The 24,110-nt window shown below is 34.5% G+C and overlaps 1 protein-coding gene across 2 annotated transcripts in view; it reads left to right on the top strand.

Moving 5' to 3' along the window:
- ADAMTS6 (ADAM metallopeptidase with thrombospondin type 1 motif 6) overlaps positions 1 to 24,110 on the top strand; it is a 290,690-nt gene that overhangs the window by 226,562 nt on the left and 40,018 nt on the right. For both annotated transcript variants that reach the window (XM_057307195.1, XM_026498893.4), the window contains 5 exons: positions 1,887 to 2,020; positions 3,596 to 3,719; positions 4,245 to 4,325; positions 11,408 to 11,571; positions 11,993 to 12,131. In XM_057307195.1, the coding sequence (XP_057163178.1) occupies positions 1,887 to 2,020; positions 3,596 to 3,719; positions 4,245 to 4,325; positions 11,408 to 11,571; positions 11,993 to 12,131 (642 nt within the window). The remainder of the gene's footprint in view (positions 1 to 1,886; positions 2,021 to 3,595; positions 3,720 to 4,244; positions 4,326 to 11,407; positions 11,572 to 11,992; positions 12,132 to 24,110) is intronic.

Here is a 24,110-nt window from a genome sequence, read left to right as displayed (position 1 = left end):
AAAAAAAACAAAACCCAGAAAACCTCACTGTAGCTAAGGAAGCTGAACACATCTTCAGTAATAAAAATGGGAGAAATGTATTCTTATTATCATCACATAGGGTAGTGGTCTAAGGAATACAGCCACAGCGTTTATATGTTCTACATGTCAAATACTACCTTACATAATTAAATAATGTTAAAAATGAGTAAACAAAACTCATGGTCTCTTTTTAAAGCCTGATACATAAAAAACTACATTAAATTCCAAAGCATTACAATAAAATATGGGGGAAAAACTGTATTGAGTAGTAATGAAAAAAATCCCAGTAAGGTTCACGGAAATTTAGAGCAATTTTATTCATGAGAATCTTACAAAAATAAATATAAATACCTTGATTATCAGTTCAGGAAGAAATTATTCTATTTATTACTTTGTTATATTTGTGCTCAGTAGAGCAAAAGGTATCATTAACTTAAGTCTCATAATAACATTTTAAATTATATAGAAGTTCTATAGCCTATACACATTGAAAATGGAAGTAAACATGGACTTAGGCCAGCGGTGGTAAATTGGCAGTTCAGGAACCAGTTTTTACTTACATAGATGTTTTAATCTCCACAGTATTTTTGAAAACTTTGAATGAGTTACCAAAAAGAGTTTTTATTTTAAAAATCTAGGTTTCCATCTTCTCATGAAAAAACAATATCTGACAATATTGGGCCATCTTCTTGCATTATACAACAATCAACTATAACAATGATCTCCTTTAATGGAATGTTCTCTCTAATTTACCATTGTCTCTATCACTCAGTTGGCTTGGCTCTTTTATTCCACAAACCTTCGCTGAGATTTGTACTTTCTACTGAGATTAAGCATGTCATTTTATCTTTCTGCTTTATTTTCTTTGTTAGAAACAGTCTTCTTTATTTCAAAGAGAAATTTTATCAGCACGATTAGAATACAACCAAAGTGTTTTAAACTTCATCAGATGAAAGTTGAACATAAAGTGTTTTTAAGTCATAATTTCAACCAGTAGTTGCATATTTATAAGTAGCTTTCTCATGCACTGTTTTGAATAAAATAAATTCATACATATTGCTATCTTTCCAATATACTATGAGATTATTATATTACTCTGCTTGTTTTTTTAAATTGCTACTGTTTATGCCTATTTTTCACATCAACCGTAAGAAATACAAATTTCAATAACAAAATGAAAATGATGAAGCTATGCTATTCACAAAATAAAATTAGGTATTGTTTTAATTATTCATGTTCAATGCTATATGTAACTATCTTTGATTTAGTAACAAGAATTATTCAAATTTAATGCTATAGTTAATTTTACCTTTCATTTGCTTATCTTGTAAAAACTTGTCTCTACTTAAAAGCCACATTCATGGAATATGATATGTTTAAAGCAGGTATAAGTTTAGAGGGTTTTTTTTTAACAACTACTATATCCCTGCTCGAAGTAGAGTTTTTTGTATCAGCTTCAGTTAACAAGTGACATATGTTGTAGAAATTCCCATTTGCTATATGAAGTTATTGTGTCAAGCCTCAAACTTTATTTTCTTAGTTTTTTAAAAAACTTTTTATTTTGTCCATTTTTTTCAACATTCAGGTACCTCCACTGTGATCCCTTTTGACCTATATTGTTAAATATATATTGGAAATACCTGAACATTTTAAACCTTAAAACTGTTCAATAGATCTTCTGTCAAGTTGCCCAAGCAATGAAAATAAATATGAAATTTTAGCAAAGGAGGAAAGAAACCTACACATCTGGGTATATAGTGAGGGAATGATGTCTTTATGAATTGTAAATTTACTGTGGTTAATGTGGAATCACTGTTTCTTAAAAGAACCACTCCATTTATTTCTTTTCTGCTGTATTTGTCCAGGTGGGGTAAAACCTTGTGCGTTAAACTGCTTGGCTGAAGGTTACAACTTCTACACCGAACGTGCCCCTGCAGTGATTGATGGGACTCAGTGCAATGCGGACTCACTGGATATCTGTATCAATGGAGAATGCAAGGTTGCTGCAATTATGAATTTTACTCCTTTTTTGGGGAGCTTTTGAGACTTTTGTCTTTTTTTCTCAGATAGTCACTCCTAATTAATACTATGCTCAGTTTTAATAAAGAGAGCTACATTTTAGAGAATTTGAATTTCCAATTAGGTTGACAATACATATAGTTAAAGGTAGAATAGCCCATTCATATTCAGACATCATGCAAATATGATTTATTTTGGTGTTCTGTTTATGTATGTAGTAATTGCTAGAGCTCTGAATATATTTTGGACTTTAATTTCTGTTATTCTGTTCCGTTTATAAACAGATTACTAAGATGATAGGAAGAAAGAGGGAACAAGGATTCAGCTCATATTCATATGGCTACCACATGTTTTCATTGGAAGATTGTTTGATACATTTCATAGCATAATTTTTCCTCCAAGTGTGAAACAGCTATGTTCCTCCTACTTTGCCTCTTTTTGAAGCATTTTGAAGCACAATGGTTTTCATTATAGAGTTAGTCTTTACCTTATTAAAGCATTTATTTTAGAGAACTAGCCAGACTAGTTGAGAGTTATAAGGGCAAATCCATGCTATTTTCCTAGACCTGTGTATAAATCTAATCATAATAAGAAAAGCCTCAAAAACCACTGTTCTCATAACTTTTTCCTTGTTTGTTTTTATTTTATATTAAAGAGAAGCACAAAACTAAGTCTCAAAACCTGAGAAAGAAAAGATAAAAATACTAACTGTTTTGTGTCATAATTTCTTGCAAAAGTTTCTGTCCTTCAGGCTACTTGATTCTCAGTGTATCTGATGATCCTGTGCCTGTGTGTTATTTCTATGACAGTATTAAAATGTTTTCGGGTAACAAAGACAAAAGTACATATTTTATTCAGAGATCACATGCCTGATGTCAATGGCTAAAGGTCATTATACAAATTCAGATGCCAAATATGTACCAAAAACATATAAAAATCCACATTTCTATGATTAAATTCAAAACTGAAAGGTAGAATTTCAGCTTCCAAGATCATATGCTTACATATCCTTGTTTTTATGGCAATTTTATTCAGCTGGTGGAAACAGGTGTTCATTTTTAAAGGTTTACCCAGTTTTGAATTCCGCGACTAATCCTTGACACTAACAATTGGATATCCAAAAGAGCCAGTGGTTTAGAAAGGTCAAACCATAATGCTCAGTCAAGCCTCCTGCTGTTTATAACCCTGTGTAGGACAACATGGCATTTTTCTTAATTCTTGCATTTCTTGATTGAAGGTATAAATAAGAGTCCATTGCGAACAAATTATAATATTTTAAGATTTGGAGCATGGTATCTATAAATGAAGAAATCTAGGTTAGAAATACAGACATAACATTTTTGGGGAATCAATTTTTTTTTTTCTTTAAACTTATATGTGGAGAAATGTTAGCGAAGAATTTACTAGACAGTGAAGGAAAAAGTGGAAAGAGGAAAATATTTCCTGTTTTGATTTCCTTTACTGGAAAAAAAATGAATAAGTTATATTTATTTGGTTAGTTATGGTTCCAAGAATTCCTCTTTATGACATACTGAATATTCTTCTTTGTTTTCAGCATGTAGGTTGTGATAATATTTTGGGATCCGATGCTAGGGAAGATAGATGTCGAGTCTGTGGAGGGGATGGAAGCACATGTGATGCCATTGAAGGGTTCTTCAATGATTCGTTGCCCAGAGGAGGTGAGTGTGGAGAGAGAATTCTTCCTCACACCTCTGATGTCCTGGGAATAGCCAAAACACTTGATTTCTTTCCCACCCCCTTCTTTTAAAATTTTTTATTTAGGTAGACAGTGTTTTTTCCCCAAGTTGCTTTTAGTCTCTTTAGTATTAAATATAGATTCATGTAAGATATTTTAAGGAAATATTGTTCCCTTTCTACTTGACTTCATTTAGCCATGTTTCCCTCAGATGGGAATTCCCACAGAGCATTGATGGGAGACCATGTGTTGAGGAAAAAAACCATGAACCAGTATTATACATGTTGAGGCTTTAAAGACTATCTTGAGATATTTTAGAGAAAAAGAAAAATACTGCAGATGGGTTCATGAACCCAAAGGGGAATTTGCCCATATTTCATAATTTATAAAGTGCTAAGTCAAAGAAAGATTGGAAGAACAAGGAAACTTATTACCGAATGGTTACTAAACACTCATTCTCTAACCAAGGCAACATGCTGCTTATTACTGGCTATCTTCTGTGTTCCAGGCTACATGGAAGTAGTGCAGATACCAAGAGGCTCTGTTCATATTGAAGTCAGAGAAGTTGCCATGTCAAAGAACTATATTGGTAAGTAGCATATTTTGCTAGATTTTTTAAATTACTGAGGAAAAGCAGCACAGTATCCTGAAGGAAAAGACATATTGTTTGGGTAGAACACTTTAATGGTAAAATGAAGGAAGTTTCAAGTTTTATAAGACCAACATAAGAGCTAAACAAAAAATTAATGGTTTATAACTTATTCTTCACTGGGTTGGTTATTTGATTTAAAAAAATCAATTTTATTTAGATATTTATATATGATAAAATGCATTTATTGTAAGTGTAAGGGGCGCCTGGGTGGCTCAGTCGGTTAAGCATCTGCCTCCAGCTCAGGTCATGATCCCAGCGCCATGCAATCGAGCCCCGCATTGGTCTTTCTGCTCAGTGGGGGTCTGCTTCTCCCTCTCCCTCTGTGCTCTCTCTCTCAAGTAAATAAATAAAATCTATTAATTTATTAATTTATATATATTAATTTATATATATATTTATATATAATCTATAAATTTATTAATTTGTTTATGGTTTATGCTTTTGTGTCCTGCCTTAGAAATTTTGCCTACCCCGAGGTTGCAAATATTGTCTTCAATGTTTCTTCAAGAAATTATATTTTTCGGGGGCACCTGGGTGGTTCCGTCTATAAAGTGTCTGACTCTTGCCCACGCTCAGTGCAGAGTCTGCTTGAGATTCTCTCCATCTTCCTTCCCTTCGGCCCCTCCCCCCTCACTTGTGCTCTCTCTCTGTCTCTCAACTAAATAAAGAAAGAAAATCTTTTAAAAGAATATGGCCCATTTGAGTTCTTATGTAAGGTATAAGTAAGAGTTCAATTTTTTTATATAGATATTCAATTACTTTAGCACCATTTGTTGAAAAGACCATTTCTCCCATTGAATTACCTTGACATTTCTGTTAAAGATCATTTGAGCATGAATGTATGGATCTATTTCTGTTACTTCCCATTGATATATATATATATATACATATATATATATGTATATATATATATATAGGTGTCTATCCTTAAATCAAAACTATGATGTATAAATTAATAGAGTTTTCCAGGAGAATTCCAAAATAGGAAGCATTAGCATATCTAGGTCTTTTAGATTTCTGTATGCAGTTTAAAATAAACTTGTCAATTTCTACAAAAAGAGATTACATGGAATGCATAGATCAATTTGGGGAGAATTGCTGTCTTAAAGATATTATCTTCCAATACATGAAAAGATTTACCTGTATATTTATTTAAGTCTTTATATCTGTTCACCAGTGTTTATTTTTCGGGGTACAGGTCTTGCACCTATTTTTTTTTTAATGTACCACTAAATATTTCATGCTTTTTGATGTTATTATAAATGGCATTGATATTTTAATTTCATTTTTGAAAGATTTGTTGTTACATAACAATACAATTGATTTCTTTTTGTATTGACTTCACGTCCTGTGATTCTTTCAATCCATGAGAGTGGAATATCTTTCAGTTTGTGTTGTTTTCAGTTTCTTTCATCAGTGTTTTATAGTTTTTAGAGTACAGGTCTTTTACCTCCTTGGTTAAGATTATTCATGGGTATTTTATTCTTTTTGATGCAGTTGTAACTGGGATTGTTTTCTTTTTCTTTCTTTCTTTTTTTGAAGTTTTTATTTATTTATTTGTCAGAGAGACAGAGAGAAGCAGGCAGGCAGAGGGAGATGCAGGCTCCCCGTTGAGCAGGGAGCCTGATGTAGGACTCGATCCCAGGACCGTGGGATTATGACCTGAGCCCAAGACAGATCCTTAACCAACTGAGCCAGGCATCCCTGGGATTGTTTTCTTAATTTCTCTTTGAGCTACTTCGTTATTACTGTATCGACACACTACCAATTTCTGGGTGTTAATTCTGTATTCTGCAACTTTACTGAATTCTGTTATACTTCTGATAGTTTTTGGTGGAGTCTTCAGGTTTTGCTAATGTAGTATCATGTCATCTGCAAATAATAACACTTTTTCCTTACCAATTTGGATGCCTCTTATTTCTTTTTTCTTGTCTGATCACCGTAGCTAGGATTTTCAGTACTGTTGAATAAAAATGGTAAGAGTGGACATCCTTGTCTTGTTCCGGATTTTATAGGGAAAGCTGTCAGTTTTTTATCATTAAATATAATGTTAACTGTTGGTTTTTCATATATGGCCTTTATTATGTTGAGATATGTTCCCTATAAACCCACTTTGTTGAAAATTTTTACCATGAACAAATGTTGAGTTTTGTCAAATGCTTTTCCTGCATTTATTGCGATGATCATATGCTTTTTATCCTAGTGTTTCTTTTTCTTGATCATGCTAGTGAAACATTTGTTGATTTTACTGAACTTTTCAAAGAACAAGCTGTTGGCTTAAATGATTTTTTCTGTTATTTCTCCATTTTTCATTACATTGATTCCCACTGTTCTTTTTATTGTTTCCCCTTTTTTTTCTATTCACATTGTGTTTGTTATTTTTTAGCTTCTCAGGATAGATTATTGATTTAAAGAAGTTTTTTCTACTTTAAGCATTTCACACTGTAAATTTCCTGCTAAGCACTGCTTTAACTTCATCCCATATATTTTGATACATTGTATATTCATTACCAGTTTAAAATATCTTCTTATTTACATGGTGACTCATGACTTAGAAGGTATTATTTAATTTCTGGATATTTGGGGTTTGATTTCTACTGTAATTCTCTTATGAAGAGAAAACATACTTTGTATGATTTTCATTCTTTTATTGAGATTTGTTTGATGGCCCAGCATATGGTCTATCTTAGTGATATTCCATGTGTACTTGAGAAGAATGTATATTCTGGTGTTATGGGGTTTAGCATTCCATAAATGTCAGTTAGATTAAACCAGTCAATAGTTTTCAGTCTTCTATTCTCTTACTTATTTTTAAGTGTATAGACATTTAAGATTGTTATGTCTTCTTGGGGTTCCTGGGTTGCTCATTTAGTTGAGCATCTGACTCTTGATTTTGGCTCAGGTCATGATCTCAGAGTCGTGAGATAGAGCCCCATGTTGGGCTCTGCACTGGACATGGAGCCTGCTTAAGATTCTCTTTCTCTCTGCCCCTTCCCCTCTGTGTGTGTGCATGCTCTCTCTCTCTCTCTCTCCAAAAAAAAAGAAAAAGAAAAAGATTGTTAGATCTTCCTGATATATTGAGCATTTTATTATAATCAAATATTCCTCTTTATCCCTGCTAATAATCTTTGACCCAAAGTCTGTTTTGTCTGGTAGTAATCTAGTCACCCAGATTTCTCCCAGATTAGTGTTTGCATGGGAAATCTTTTTCCATCCACACACTTTTCACATGTACGGGTTTCTGAATTTAAAATGTTTCTTGTAGATCACCTATGGTTGATTTCTGTTTTTTATTCTAACCATCTTTGCTTTTTTAATTCAATTTAAGTCTACCATCTTGCTAATTTTCTATTTGTTTTATGTGTTTTTTTATCCCTTTTATCTTTCTTTTTTGTCTTTAGATTAAGTATTTTATAGTGTTCCATTTGATCTGTACTAATTATTTATTAGTTATACTTTGCTTTATTTAGTGGCTGTGCTAGAATTTACAAAATTCTTCTTTGTCAGAGTACACCTTCAAATAATTTTACACCATTTTTGTATAATACAAGGCCCTTACAATAGTTTATTTCCATTGTCTCCTTCCATCCTTTGTCCTATTTTTTTTAATACATTCTATTTCTCTATATATTATAAACTGCCTAATACGTTGTTATTGTTTTGGTTTTAAAATGCCAATCATATTTTATAAAAATTTAAAAATAAATAAAATTATTTTCTGTTTACCTACTTATTTACTATATCTGTCATATATCCTTTGTATAGTTCTGAACTTCCATATATATATATATATATATATATATATATATATATATATATATATCTTCTAATTTCTTGTCACTATATTTTTTTCCTTTAAAACCATGGAGTATATTATAATAGTTGTTTAAAAGTTATTTTTTGCTAATTCCATAATTTCTGTCATTTTGGTTCTATTTCTTTTACTTGGCCTTTTTCTTGGTTTGGGTCAGGTTTTCCTGTTTCTTTCCATTTGTGGTAATTTTTTACTGGATATTGTACATTGTGAATTTTTCTTTTTTTTGAGTCTGGATTTTGTTTTCTTCCTTTAAAGAATGTTAAGTAACTTGCAGATCTTTTGAGACTTGTTTTTGAGCTTTGTTTGGGTAAGGGCAGAGTAGCCTTTATTTTTGAGTCTGCTCAGCCCTACTAAAAAGGCATGGTTCTTTTTGGGTCTCTACTGAATGCTCTAGTGGTTGAAACTCTGAATTCTTGCTTTGGACATTTTTCAGTTTATCATTCCCTGGTAGTTTTTTGGTTTGGTTTGGTTTGGGGTTTTTTTTTGCCTGGCTTTATGGAATTTTATCCTACGCATACAAAGATTGCTATTCAGCAAGAGAGTCCCTCTTTCTACTCTAGATCTCTGGTCCTGCAAATTCCAACTATCTTGGCCTTCTCAATTTCTCATTTCTCTCTTTTAACTCAGTGAGACAACCATGCTTTGCTTGGGTTCTGCCATTTTACACTGACAGAAAGTGTCTCTACCACTCACCTTGTTTGTTTTATTCCAGGTATCACAATTCTGGGTAATGTTTAATTCAAAAGTTTTGTGGGTTTTCCAGTTGTTTACAGTTGGAGAGCAAGTCCAATACCAGTTCTCTCAACATGAAAAGAAGTGGAAATTTTATTTTTTTGATGTTTGATCCTTAAAGATAGATTTAGACTCTTCAGAAACCCCTAGCAAGACTTGGATGAGTTCTTATTCCCTTGGAAATATCCCCTTGACTTAAAACTTTTTAAAAATAAGACCACATCTAGAATGCTTCTTTAGATAGAACACTAGTATAATCAGGCTCTTCCTTCCTTCATTTAAGAAGAGCTCTTTACTGGGGAACCTGGATGGTTCAGTCAGTTGAGTGTCCAATTCTTGGTTTCAGCTCAGGTCATGATCTCATAGGTCATGGGATCAAGCCCCGTGTGGGAGGCCATGCTGAGTGGGGAGTCTGCTTGGGGGTTCTCTCCCTCTTCTCCAACCGCCATTCTCTTTTTCTCTCTCTCTCTCTCTCTTTCTAAAATAAATGAGTAGATCTTAAAAAAAAAAAAAACCCTCTATTTTTACACCATAATTTTCGGTTCTTTTCCACAACAGAAGACTAAACAATAATGTTTTTTTCCTTTGATAATGCTCTGTCCATAAAGCCACATCTTCCTCCCTTATTCATTCCTTTTTAAATACTTTGTGTTTTTCTGTACTGGTTATAATACCAGCAAAAGTGAGTTAGAATCTGTTCATTAAGTAGTTGAGAAAATGGAAAGTGAGAGCTAAAATTGAAGCAGTATTCAAAGCTGCCGGCGGTGTGTGGGGGGAGGGTTGTTTTTATTTTTGTTTTTAATATTTTGCTATATACAGTCTCAGCTGTCCTTATATAGCCAGAATACTTTTAATGTGCTAAATGAGACAGAAAACTACTGGGAGAGTTGAAAATAAAAACTTTAAGTTAGAAGAAATAAATAAAGAATCAAGTAATTCTTAAAATTGGTTGACATGTTCCTATCTCAAAAGATTAATTAGATTTATTTTTGCAATTAAATGAATTTTCACAACATATCTGGAGCCAAGAAAGTACAAGTAATTTGCCAGGCAGATAGGGTTGGGGAAATGGATATGGTGTGTAATATTAAGTACAAGAGGTAGAGGTCCAGAGAGTCAGAGACTCTGTGTGCCATGACCTTTTTAGTCCTTTTGGCCTGCTTATTCATCTGACCTGATAAAGAAAGCACTGTGTGTTTTTTTAAAGATTTTAAGAAGAATTTATTTACTTTAGAGAGAGAGAGTGCGTGCATGTGCTGGGAGAAGGGGAGAGGGAGAGAAGACTCTCTACTGAGCATGGAGCCTGATGCGAGTCTTGATCTCACAACCCTGAGGTCATGACCTGAGCCAAAATCAAGAGTCAGTTGCTTAGCCAACTGAGCCACCTAGACGCCCCTGTGACAAAGGTTTTGAAGAAGCTAGCATGCTAACAAAAAATTATGCTGACATGTTTGTCATTGTCAAATCATGATCATTATCAAAATTATCATTTATTTATGGGAGTTTTTATATAGTATTGCTAATAACCCTTTTTCCTATCACATATTTTTTTAAACTTTTAAATTCATTATTTTCCTACAGAGGTTTAAAAAATTATGCATGCATATTTATTAGACTTATTCTTTATAGTTTCTGAGTTTTTTTTGTCATGCCTAGGAAACATTTTCATACCCCAATATTATTTTTAAGTTCTTCCATGTTTTCTTTCTAGCATTTTATTATTTAACTATGTTTACATTTAAATATTTACCTATCTGGCATTTATTCTTTCTGTCTTTTTTTAATTTTGTTTTTATTGAGGTGAAGTTCATATAATATAGAATTTAATGTTGTTTTTTTTTTTAAGATTTTATTTATTTATTTCGAGAGAGAGAGTGTACAGGGGGAGGGACAGAAGGAGAGAGAGAATCTCAAGCAGACTCCGAGCTGAGCATGGAGCCCGATGCGGGACTCCATGTCAGGACCCTGAGATTATGACCTGAGCCAAAATCAAGGGTCAGATGCTTCACCAGCTGTCACCCAGGTGCCCTGGGTTTATTTATTAACTGTTTGTCTCTGTTGTTCTGTCTGTCTGTGTGCCAGTACCACAAGTTCACTTCACCTCATATTCATATAATAATCATTTTAAGTTTTAGATAAAAAAGTCTGCTCCCTGCTCTCACTCTTATCCCCAATTATTGCTTTTGTTATAATTTCCCTTACTAGTTCCATGTGTTTATTCCTCCAGGTTAAACTTCCATTTCTTTTTATTAATATCATCATAAATACTTAATATCTTCTTGACATTCACATGGAAAATTACCATGTTAATTTGTACTTAAGTAAATAGTCAAGAATCCCATCTCTAAGTGGAAATGGAATGGGTATTCTTTGTACACTCCAGTGCAGTTAATAAGTGACATTGTGGTAAATGAAGTTTCACACTTTTAGTAGACTGTGATTTTTTTAAATTTTTATTATTTATTTTTAGCTTTGAAATCTGAAGGGGATGATTACTATATTAATGGTGCCTGGACTATTGACTGGCCTCGGAAGTTTGATGTTGCTGGGACAGCTTTTCACTACAAGAGACCAACTGATGAACCAGAATCTTTGGAAGCTCTAGGTCCCACCTCGGAAAATCTCATTGTCATGGTAAATGTGTCTCTGCCACTTAACTTCTACCATTTGTAATCTGCCCTGTAAGGTACAGAGGGGCAGGCTTTATTATCTCTGTTTTACAGGTGGTAAAATTAAGGTTAATAAAGGTAAAATGGTTTACCCAAGGATATAAAATTTGGTAAGGTTAAGGCCATATTGCTCCTTCCATATGACTGATCTTTTCAATGCCTGCTTAAATAAAATTCTTATAACCAAACAAGTTGAGAGAAATGGCTCTAAATTACCCATGAAAATGGGAGGAGAAAATTCAATATAAGTGCATGTGTTCTACAGGTTATCTTAAATTTCCTATAAGACTTACTTTATGATATTTTCTTCTTCAAGAGAAATAATAAACGTCTGAATGAAGCCTCATTGTATTTTAATTATCTTCACCAGTTGTTTTCAATGGCAGGTTCTGCTTCAGGAACAGAATTTGGGAATTAGGTATAAATTCAACGTTCCCATCACTCGGACTGGCAGTGGAGACAATGAAGTTGGCTTTACATGGAATCATCAGCCTTGGTCAGAATGCTCAGCTACTTGTGCTGGAGGTAAGACACCCACTAGGCAGCCCACCCAGAGGGCAGATGGAAAGCAAAACATATTCTGAGCTATGCTTTATGTTTGCTAAAGAAGCTAATTGGAAACATTTCTTGCAGGTTTGCTTCAAGCTGTAATTTAGCAAAAGAAACTTTGCTTTAATTATATTATATTCCGTTTGTTTTTAACCTCATGTAATTTGTACAGATTTGTTGGTAAAATACATCTTGGCACAATGAGTGTCTCTGCTGGTGCTTCTCCCAAGACTATCTTGAAGGTGGGCTGTTTGCTTTTCGTGAACACATTCTTGGTAAAGAACATCAAGAGTTTTAAATAAGAAAATGAGCAAGAATCAGACGGCACAGATGCAACTTCTTGTAATGGGGGATGAGAATGTATGTCTGTGTGCTTGCGTGTTTGTGTTTGTGTGCTTGTGTGTTTCCCACAAACCTATTCAAACTCCCTTCTCCAGCCATCACAGTTAAGGGGCTATATACTGGGATACTACGATAATTCCTGGTGTCTGGGTCTCCGGGTTAATGGTGTATGCTGACCCCATTATAGTCCCTCAGAGAGGTAGCTGCTAGGCGGTGGTTGGTGATGTGTTGGTTGTCCCATGTGCGTTTTTCATGGGTGCCTTTTCCCCACAATTTACTCTATTCCTAATCCTCCTCCCTCTAGTGGCCACCAATGCAATTCTTTACCTCTGGCTGGGAGAGCAGGACAGTTGGCTTCCTTCAAAGCCAACACCCTTGCTGCTGCATGGACTGGTGAGTAGAAGTGCTGTGCAAGCAGCATCTTCCTTCTCTCTGGAGACTAAATGCATCGCCTCCACCGTACACCTTGGTCCCAATAGGCAAGGAAACAACCCTATCCCTCAGGCCTAGGCTGTGCTAGAGCACCTCACCATTCCAAAAGCAAAGATTGATTTTGAATAGTGATATTTAGAACGGGAGAAATAGAAATAAAGTGAATCATCCCATTTTACCCCATTTCCAATCTATTAACTATATTCCCTTTCTAAACTGCTCAGAAACATATGATTGGACATGGCCTTTACCCTATCTTGTCCTGTACTCATTGAATTTCTAAACACCTCTGATTCTTGAGGCTTGCATAGGAAGAATTATTTTCACAGAAATGATTATTATGTAATGTATTCAGTATTTTTAAACTCATTCAGAAATAAATCATTGATTATCTGTAACTCCAACTTTAGTAGTAAACACGATATAAAACATCAGCAAAGCAAATTAATAATAATAATAATGTCTTCTCCTATGTGAGGTGTCATGAAACATGGTTATATATAATTTGTGGCATATTTTAAAAGATCTCTAATTCCCATCCGTTTTATGTGTGAAATGGCTAGTGATTTATAATGTAAAGTTTTAAAAACTATAAGGCATTACTATGTATTTTAATAAAATAAAGGATATTTGAAATTAATTGTTCAAGTGAATGCCACTGTATTATATTTTAGTGGCATTTATACATATATCTTTCTTTGTTCCAATAAATTCATTTTTGTTCAAGCTATAAATTAACTTATCCCTTTCACATACCCCCCCAAAAAAAGCCTTCATGATAACAGTATATACATAATTCAGGCCCTGAAGTATAAGGTAGGATAAAGTTATTAAGGAAGAGCCAAAATAAAGTTTAGGAAATCTAATGAGGAAAGTCTAAATGTTGAGGATGATTAGCTTGGAGAAGAGAAGGCTGAGGGAAAGTATATTAGTATCTTCAAGTCTGTGACAGAATGTTGAATGAGAAATTCTTAGTGCCTGTTCGTCTTTGTACTGAAAATTGCTATATTTGGGGATGGTTTAGAAACAGTCTTATCTGAGGCCAAGGAGGGATTAAGTGAATTCTCAATGTTCCTTCTAACCTTATGATTCTTTTGTTCAAAAAGGAGATAGTCTGACAAATAGGGTGGGTGTTAGACCATGAGAACTGAATTTAGAAGAAAAGCTGTGATCGTATTAAAGATACATGAAAAATCTAAAGGAGTGTTATTCTTTTCCATAACACTTGCATTGGGAAATCATAATACAAAAATGATTTCTTGTAGTAGGGGATAAAACAAAAAGAAAAACAAGGAGGGAGAAAATCCCCTGGAAGGAGAATTTTCTCTGTTATTTGTACTTTTTACCTCTGTCCTGGAGCTACTAATCGTAGATATTTGAGGTGGTTCTTGAAACTGGAATTCTGCTCAGTTGTGCGTGATTATGACAGCAGGCATGAGGCAGTCTTGAGGCCATTGCCTTCTTTGGAAGAGAGATGTACAGTGCTTGGAAGTCAGCAGGGATAGTGTGAAGAGTTGCCATTTGGCTGGCTTGGTTAGTGGGTCTCAACGTGTGGCCACAGCAGTGGCAGCATCAGGATCACCTGAGAATTTATTAGAAATGCTACTTTGGGGGCCCCATCCCAGACCTACTGAATAGAAACTCTGGGTGGGCCTCAACAGTCTCTTTTAAATAGCTCTCCAGGTGATTGTGATGCTTGCTCAAGTTTGAGTACTAGTGATTTGGTTGACAGAGAAACTGAAACCTGGAGACAGAATCTATGCCCTCCTCACTGACGTCTGTGCATCTCTCTAGACTCACTTTGCATCTAGAACAATATCTGGAATATATTAGGTACTCAATAAATATTTATAGATGAGTGGATGAGCAAAAGGAATTAATTATTTTGGCAATTATTCACTTGTGCTAGTTTTTTCCAGTGTAGGAAATAAGAGTTTAACATTGTTAATTTTCTTAGAAGGTGGGGCAGTTTTTAATTGGGATAAAGTCAGTTCTTAATTGGAATATTTCACTCTCATCTTTCCAGGGTGGTGCTAGGTGTCTTGAGGACGCCAGAATTTTTTAAAATGGGAAAAGAGAGAACAAGAAAGATCTCAAAGAACTTTCTGTTGCAATCTCACAAGACTCCTCAGTGATCTCACCTATTACTCTCCTGCCTATGTTTTATTAGTGGCAAATAACAAACTTTGAATTTGGAAGCAATGTTGATAGCTTTCTCTTATGATATCTTTTAAGATAAGAAGTTTTGAGATTGTTTTTCTGTTGCTTAGCAGACCCAATGACAAATCTCATGCTGCAGGAAATATTGCTGGTGATTCAGTCTAAGTAATGGTCTTTTCTCTGAGTAAGTGATGAAACACTTCCTTCGCCTGAATAAGAACATTGAGATGCTGTGGGGTGTTGTCTTCAGGATAAATGTGATTTTTAAGATACAGTTGTGATTCTTCCTCTGAGAGAGACTCAGGCCCAATGAATTAAAACTTGACTATTTACTGAACCACTGTTAACTCCTATTAGAGTTTTTATTTCTTTATTCCTTATCTGGAGTGTTATACACTCTGTGATTTATCTGATTCCCAAATTTATATACTACCATTGTATTTATGATTAATGTGTTAATTGATAAAGCTCTGCTGGGTAAAAGAATATATTACTTTTGAATACAAAGCTTTAGGAATTTTTTTAAAGCATTTAGGCCACTGTGTCTTTGCACTGCAACTTTTAAAATATCAAATAACAAATATTGGATATTTTTCCTTTGATATTAGTCATACATACTCACTTTTTACTCACTTTGGCTGGATGTATGGTCCTCAGATTTTAACATCAGAATTACCTGGATGTCTTTTTCAAATAAGATTGCTAGATTTTGCCTCCAGTTTCAGATTCAGTAGGTCTGGGATGGACCCCAAGAATTTGCACTTCTAGAAAGTGTCCAGGTGATGCTGGTGCTACTGGTTCAGAAACCATACTTTGAGAAACATTGGGGTAGACACTTAGACTTCGTAAAGTAAATGCCTATTAAAATAAAGTGGCAAATCATTTGGGTAATAATCCATATTATGGTTGTAATCTACATTACAGCTAGTCTTTTTAATGATAAATGGTTCTACTGCTCAGCTATGTAATAATAAATAAAATGTTATCGTTTATAAAACATTTTCTAGTACCCTGTTATGTTTGATTATCATCAACAGCACCATGAGCCTAGGCATTGCTATTATTATTACTATTTTGTAGATAAAACCCAGGTGAAGTAACTTCCTGAAATCAAGACTTAGAAATGGAGTGTCTAGTGATTTTTTAAATTTAGCATTCTCTCTTAATGAAGATGGCCCTTTACCTTGAACAGAGCTTTCCTACCAGTTGGCAACCTCCATAGAGCAACATGATAAATCCCCAGTAAAAAAAAAAATCTCCTTCACTAGTTCGAAATTTTATTTTTTCAAATGCTTTACCTAAAGCCAGTGGTTCTTAACGTTGGTCGTACATTGGAATCACCTGGAGAACTTCGAAAAATTCTGATGATTGGGCCCGTGGCCCCAGAAGTTCTGATTTAATTTGTTAGGAGTGTGGCCTGGGCATCAGATTTTTAAAAACTTCCTGGGTGATTCTAATGTGCAGCCAAGGTTGAGAAATGCTGCCATTGAGGCTGATGGAAAGTTTATTTAGTATTCAAATAATTTACATTCAGATGCAAATGCCACTGGTAGCATTAACTCACATTTCTGTTATTAATTAACTACTGGTTAAATAATGCAAAGATTAATGAGATTTATTTCTAAGTATTTGGGGTGGGAAAGTAGAACAGGACATCAGCAGAGGGAATGAAAAATATAATAGAATGCCAGTTAATTTTGTAATTTTGTTTAGTGTGGCCATCAGCGTTGGACATGCCTTTAGAAAGCTTTTTTCAGTTTATTTACATGCTCTCTTTACCTGATGGATCATTTATAAGCATCTAATCAATGCTTTTAAAACTGACTGAAACTGTTACGTATTGTTTCTCAACCTTTTGAGTAATTGAATTTGTGCTAGGCAGGTTTTCCAAAGTTGTCCCTCTAATTTCAAATTTCTGTGGTACTTAGGGAGTTATAATGAATAAGTGGTTATAAACTCAACCAAGTTTAATTTAAACACACAAGTCAGAGGCATTTGGCTCCTGTTTTAACTCAACATTTGTGAAAATTGTAACTTTTTTTTCTCTTTGTGAGATGGTTCTAGGGAAAGTCATCTATTGTTTTAGGAAATTTGTTTCATTAGGGAATGAATCTCTGCAAAATGCAGCAGTATTCATGATAATTTCCTTCCCTGCCTTTCTGGATGTGCTCTCATTTCCAGCCATTTAAACCAATCTCTTTCCACCTGACGCTTCCCTCACCACTCCTCTTATTTGATGCAACCCATCTGCTTTAAAGCAAAGCTTTCCAAAGCCAATTAACTGAGAGTCACTGTACTGTTGCATTTGTTTGTACCTGTTCTGTTAAAAAGAAAATCTTAAGAATGCTTTATTTGTAATGCAAAGAAAAGTCAGAAATTCGTAAATATTTTACATGTATTCTTTTTAAATTTATGCAGTTGGCTGTATTGACACCTCTTATTATTTTCTCTAATTTTTTTTTCTAGAGTTTTCTTTCTTTATCTTTGTGTAGAAGTACAAAAATTGCATACCAAAGAACTCATTTTTCTCAGGTTTCTGCTGACAAACCTTGGCATCTCTTTGTTGAACTTGCCTGGCAGCTCAGGGAGAAAAAGATAAGCTAAAACTATGCTTATATTGAGGAGGAGAAGGAAGAAGACGGGTTTATTTTTAGAGGCAATTTTGAATTTATTTGAAGATCAAAGTACAGATTTTTTGCATATATACTATGGGGTTATTCAGGAATGTTTCTGATCAATTGTTTTTGACCACTTAAAATTTTATCATTACTTTTTATTTCACATTTACGTAGCATAATTAATTTTTCTTGTCTGTTTCATGCTTATTTAGATGCTTGTTCTGTTTATTTTTCTTTTTCTTCCCTGGATGTCATCTTAAGCCGTGTGTGTGTGTGTGTGTGTGTGTGTGTGTGTGAATTGCATACAAACTTAAAAGATATTCTGTGTGTTTCTTCTTTCTAGCTAGGACAAATTTTTTTTAATTCATTCTTTTTGTGATTTCACCTGATTCATCTGGATTCTTATACATATTGGAACTGGTTTCTATTCCTTAATATTTTTAGGATGCTTTACATAGTTTCTGACTACTATTTTGCATTTTCCTGATGTAGGCCCATATTTTTCAAACCGCAGCACGGTGCCCCAGAATACTGCAGCAGACTCACAAAAGACACAGCAGAAACATAGTGACATCGGTCAATTAACACACTGATTATTACTAAGTTGTTTGGACCTAACTACTTAATAAGTAAAACTCTTAGATATTTTTTTTCTGCCTAGGAGGGCTGTGAAAAAATTACTGAGAAATTAAATGTGTCATGAACGAGGAAAGTTTGAGAACTCTTGATTTAAGGTAAAATGAGTATCATTAAAGTAGATAAAAATTATTCCTCTCCTTTTCTTCCAATAGATGTTGAATTTCATTTCATAAAAGGAAAAAGGTGCATATAAACTCCTTAATCAGGGTCTGGGTGATGTTCAGAGTTTAAAATCAGAGCCTCTTCTGTACTTCCAGTTAAGGAACTAGAGGTCTTGAATACTGTGTAAACTTTTCCTTCATATCTGTATTAAGTTTTCCTTCTGATGTGTCCTGAATATATTTCCTTCCTCTATCTCTGTTAGTTCAGTTTAAGATTGGTGGGTGATTAGAGAAAAAAAAAAAAAAAGAAGAAGAAGAAAAAAAAAAGAAAAATACCCTAAATATTTAAAAGAGAACTGAATAGCAAATTTGTCTTTACAGTTTGCTACCTAACAAGTTTACCTACACTATTCCTTTTATTTTATTTTATTGAAGATTTTATTTATTTATTTGAGAGAGAGCAGGAGTGGGAAGGAAAGGGAGAGGGAGAAGCAGGCTCCCTGTTGAGCAAGGAGCCCAACAAGGGACTCGATTCCAGGACCCTGGGATCATGACCTGAGCCTAAGGCAGATGTATAACTGACTGAGCCACCCCGGTGCCCTTACACTGTTCCATTTATTAATGACATACTTTTCAAGATATTTTAACGCATCTGTCATGCAGATTGCCTTAGCCTCTTTAAAAAGTTGGTAATTTCTACATTGTTTCTATGGAAACACTGTATGTTCATGTTCTATATTTCATTTTAAAAAAATGACACAGCAGAAGGATAATGTGCATTTAAAAGTACAGTAATTCCATTATAACATAACAATTTTAAAATTGTCTTTTAAAAGTAATTATTAGAAAAAATATAATATAATCTTTAGGCTTATACTAATACCTGACTGAAAGAAAACAGCTCTCATAGTACCAGATAAAACAGGTAAATGCCTTACATTTTCACAGATGTCCTTTTAATTTGTTCACTAATTCGAAGATACCTAACATTTTTTTTAAATATTTTATTTTTAAGTAAACTCTACACAAACGTGGGGCTCAAACTCACAACCTGGGATCCAGAGTCACATGTTCTACCAAACTGAGCCAGACTGGCACCCCAAGATACCTTTTTAACATCACTTGTAATGGTCAATTCACAGTATTAGTGAACTAACAGAATGTGCTTCAAACAAGTGTTTTCAGAGTGACTTTTATAGACATAATAATAATATGTAATATGTATTACAGCTTATAAAGGACTTACACACTGTAACTTTGATACAAGTTCGGAGTGGAGGAGTCCCAAAATGGAGCAGAGAGAGGAAAACAAAATCCAATTGTTTTTCAAGATTCAGAGTAGACTTGATTGAAATTAAGTATGAGAGACATAAAAAGGTCAAATCTTATAACTAGCTTTGCTTCTGATTTAGGACTTACCATCCAAAAGTTACTTTCAAAGTTAAGTAAAAGATAACAGATGGGAATTTTAGTTTGAATAATTAAAAGCATTTTACTCATTGCCATTTATTTCCCTTTGAAGAAATATAGTTATATAGTTAGTTTTTAAGGAAAATTCCCTGTAAAAGATCATTTCTGTTTGAAGTTACACAATGTACTACTGTTTGAAACTGTGAGAGTCATTTTACATTTGATTCCTGTATACACCAACTTAGACATAAAATAGATTACAGTGATATTTTTAATAATACAAGCCCCTTGTAAAAAGTGACTTGAGTTTAGAAAAATAAAGATGTTCATTCATCTGTGTTTGTTGTTCCCACATTTTCTCTTTGGTCTTTGAAATATAAAATACTTGTAGGTCTAGACAAGGTCTGTCATTGCACTGACCATGGCTTTCTCCTATTCACTTCTCCCACATCGACTTCTTTTAGGTCATTTTCAATGTTGGGAAGTAAGAGTACCCTATAATATATGGACTTGGCTGTGCCAGGCATCATAGAAAGGCACCTGTTGAACATCACAGCTCTGGAGAGCCTAGTCTCTGTAGCCCTCAATGACACTGGCTCAGTTCTCATATAGCATGCCCTGGAGAGGAGCAGCTGCTCAGGCGAACTCAGGCTCTTGGTTGGTTCACACTTCTGGAGGATATGTTTGCTCATTTATTTGTCTATAATAATTATTTTTATGTATCTTTTTACTTAAGCATGTGACTTCCCTTCTATAATACACTTCAAATTGTTTTTGGAATTCTCCTGTGTATTTTCAATTTTATCTAAGCTTTCTAACTTCTTGTAAAAAGCCTTACATATGAAAGTTTGGTGGGTAACCTGATTTTTTTACTGTTTACTCCTGCATATTATGGCTTGCATTTTCTCTGATGTTCGGATGTATAGCTGAAGGCAAGAAGTCTCTGGTGACCCCAAACATTTCTCCTAGTGCTGTTTTCCTCCCTATTTCATCTCATTTCTATTGCTTTAGAGATTGTATTCTTCCCTAACATGATCAGGGCCTGCGTACATGTTCACTCACTGAAAAGCTTGGGTAAGGCTGAAAACAAAGTTTAAGCGCATTCCTGTTGTATTAATGATTTGTGTGTCACAGGTCATGTTTCACTTCACAAACATTTTGTCCTAAATACCATTTTTAACAGTCATAACATTATGCATCTTTACAAAGTATTATTTATAAAATGCTTTTTGAAAAAAAGTTAAGCCTTTTTAAATGGCAAACATCATCATTCCAATTTTATAGGACCTTCTGTTATTACTATTCCCATTTTTTTACTTGAGGAAATTAATAAGCTATACAGCTTTTTTATAACTCAAATCTGAAATATTTGCTCTTTGGTTCTAAGAAAGAAGGAGGTGCTGTATATAATTAGAAGAAAATCTTCGGGGGTGCCTAGGTGGCTTAGTCAGTTAAGCCTCTGACTTCAGCTCAGGTCATGATCTCAGGGTCCTGGGATTGAGCCCCATGTTGGGCTCCTCATTCAGGGGAGGTGTCTGCTTCCCCCTCTTTCTCTCCTTTGCGCCTCTCTCTGCTCACACACACTCTCTCTCTCTCTCTCAAATAAATAAATAAAATCTTAAAGAGAGAGAGTGGAAGGAAGGAAGAAAAGAAGGAAGGAAGGAAGGAAGGAAGGAAGGAAGGAAGGAAGGAAAAGAAAGAAAGAAAGAAAAAGAAAGGAAGAAAGGAAGAAAGGAGAAAGAAAGAAAGAAAGAAAGAGAAAGAAAGAAAGAAAGAAAGAAAGAAAGAAAGAAAGGAAGGAAGGAAGGAAGGAAGGAAGGAAAGAAAGAAAGAAAGAAAGAAAGAAAGAAAGAAAGAAAGAAAGAAAGAAAGAAAGAAAGAAAGAAAGGAAGGAAAAGCTTCTGGGCACCTGGCTGGCTTAGTTGGTAGAGCAATGTGACTCTTGATCTTGGGGCCATAGGTTTGAGCCCCACGTTGGGTGTAGAGATTACTTGAAAATACAGTCTTTAAAAAAAAATAAAAGGAAACCTTCTCTATTGGTAATAAATTCATCACAGTGTATAGAAGAAGCTCAAGATCTTCTTGTACTCTCAACATCATTTCCCTAAAATTTTTAATAAAATATCAAAAACAAGCTCCTACAGATCATGGAGATTTCTTTTTAGTATAATATGAGTTAATTCTTCATAGGAAACTTGCCTCTCACAAATTCCTAATTCTGTGTTCTGCCTCTTGACATGTCTACCTGTATCATGTGTATGTCTCTTGGTAAGAACTCAAGCACTGAAACAAGACTACAAAACTAAAGGAATCTAACAAATGTTGTGTTTTCCAGACTTATTATTCTGTAGAATATGGGGGCAAAGTGGACATAAAAGGGAAAAAAACTGAACAATTGAATTGTGGAGAAAGAAAAGAGGAGAAAACTTTCATAAAATTTTGAATCTGGAAGAAACATTAAAAATGATCTAATTTGATTGTCTCGTTTTACCCAGGAGAGTGAAAACTTACCTTAGGTCATTTTCCTAAACTGCCTAGAACTCACAAAAAGGTATAACAAGATAAAGTGAAAAGGGATAACATAGACCTTTGGCTATGAAAAGAGTGCTTAAGGTCAATGTAGATAAGGGAAAGAAAAATCAGACAACAATATAACAAAATAGGAAGACTGTAAAACTAAAATTATTAGACCTGAAAGAGCATTATTTTATTAGATAAGGTACCTTCCGTAATATAATTATATTGCTACTTGTCTTATTCCCCCCTTTTAATGTAATCTTATTGAAGTCAAGACTATCTCACTAATTTTCACCCTTATGATAATGAAAACCATGCCTTAGACATAGTAGGAATTAGGTTGAGTTAAATTAAGTTAGACGCTTCCATGGAAGACATTCCTGTTAATATCAATTAAGTTAGACGCTTCCATGGAAGACATTCCTGTTAATATCTAATGAGTGGTAGAAAGTCCCTCCAGGGGGGGGTGCTGTGTGGATCAGTCAGTTAGGTGTCTGCCTCTTGGTTTTGGCTTGGGTCATGATCTCCGGGTTATGACATCAAGCCCTGAGTGAGGCTTGATATTCTCTTTCTCCCTCTCCTTCTGCCTCCCCATCCTCCACTGTCTCTCTCTCTCTCTCTCTCTCTCTCTCTCATACACACACACACACACACACACACACACAGTCTCTTACTCTCAAATAAATAAAATCTTAAAAAATGAAAGAAATGAAAAGAGAAGAGAAGAAAAGAAAAATTCCCTTTTGGGATAGTATGATTTCAAATAAATGCAGTGTGTATATGCCCCACCCTAACTTACCGTCACTGAACACAGCTGCTGTAGAAAAATACAGTATTTTAGAGCTGCATTTTTGTTTTTTTTGTATGTATATAATCCTGTGTTTCCTTGGAACATCTAGTTTTGCTTAGGACAGAAGGGAAGACACTGGGAAAGACGGAGAAAGGAAGCGTTTGGAAGATAAAAACCAGCAGGAGGCTATTCAGAAGAAGGAAGCATATGGGTGGAGCTGATTGGTACACTGGGTGCCAGCTGTTAGATCCAAGGCAGATGGACTTTACTCTGCCCTGCAAATGCATGTGTCTGGCCAATAATCACACAGCACAATAGCCAGATTCCATCAGTGAGAGACAGAGCAAAGAGACATTTTTTTTTCCCCTGGCACTTGTTACTCTTTGGTTGCTATCTACAGTGGAGATTTAAATTAATATTGCTAGCTATATGTTCTACATATTATGGTTATATAGAGTGTTGTCTTGGTTGCTAGCTACTTTAGATGCTGTGGTTAAGCAAATTGTTGCCTTAGCCACTATAAGCTCTACCTTTTTGACTTTTTTCTCCCCTCTTCCTCTTCAGTAAACTGTTTCTTGGGTAGATATGATGTACTGTGCTGTTAGGTTAAATTACCTAGATGTTGGTTAGCCCATCAATCCAAGGATGCATTTATACCTTTCTTTATACCTCTCTTTTCATTATTGACTCACTCACATATGATTATAGACTACTTACTTACCAATTGAATGGTCTAAGACTGGAATCCTGAGTCTTAAGAATAGATTTGAAAAGACCTAGGTCTTTCTCCTGCTCCCCCATATACCTCTTGGTTTAACAGATGTCACTCTTTCAAGTGAAATTCAGGTGATAATTTATGTGCATTGAGTGCCCTCCTCTCTACTTTTAAAATTGATCAACTGTTCCGCAAAAGGCAATATATTGCCAAATACTGTTACAAATGAGT

Source organism: Ursus arctos, unplaced genomic scaffold, assembly GCF_023065955.2.
Source record: "Ursus arctos isolate Adak ecotype North America unplaced genomic scaffold, UrsArc2.0 scaffold_5, whole genome shotgun sequence".
NCBI classification, from domain to species: Eukaryota; Metazoa; Chordata; class Mammalia; order Carnivora; family Ursidae; genus Ursus; species Ursus arctos.
Note: the sequence above shows the minus strand (reverse complement) of the source record. Positions and strands in the feature narration are given on the sequence as shown.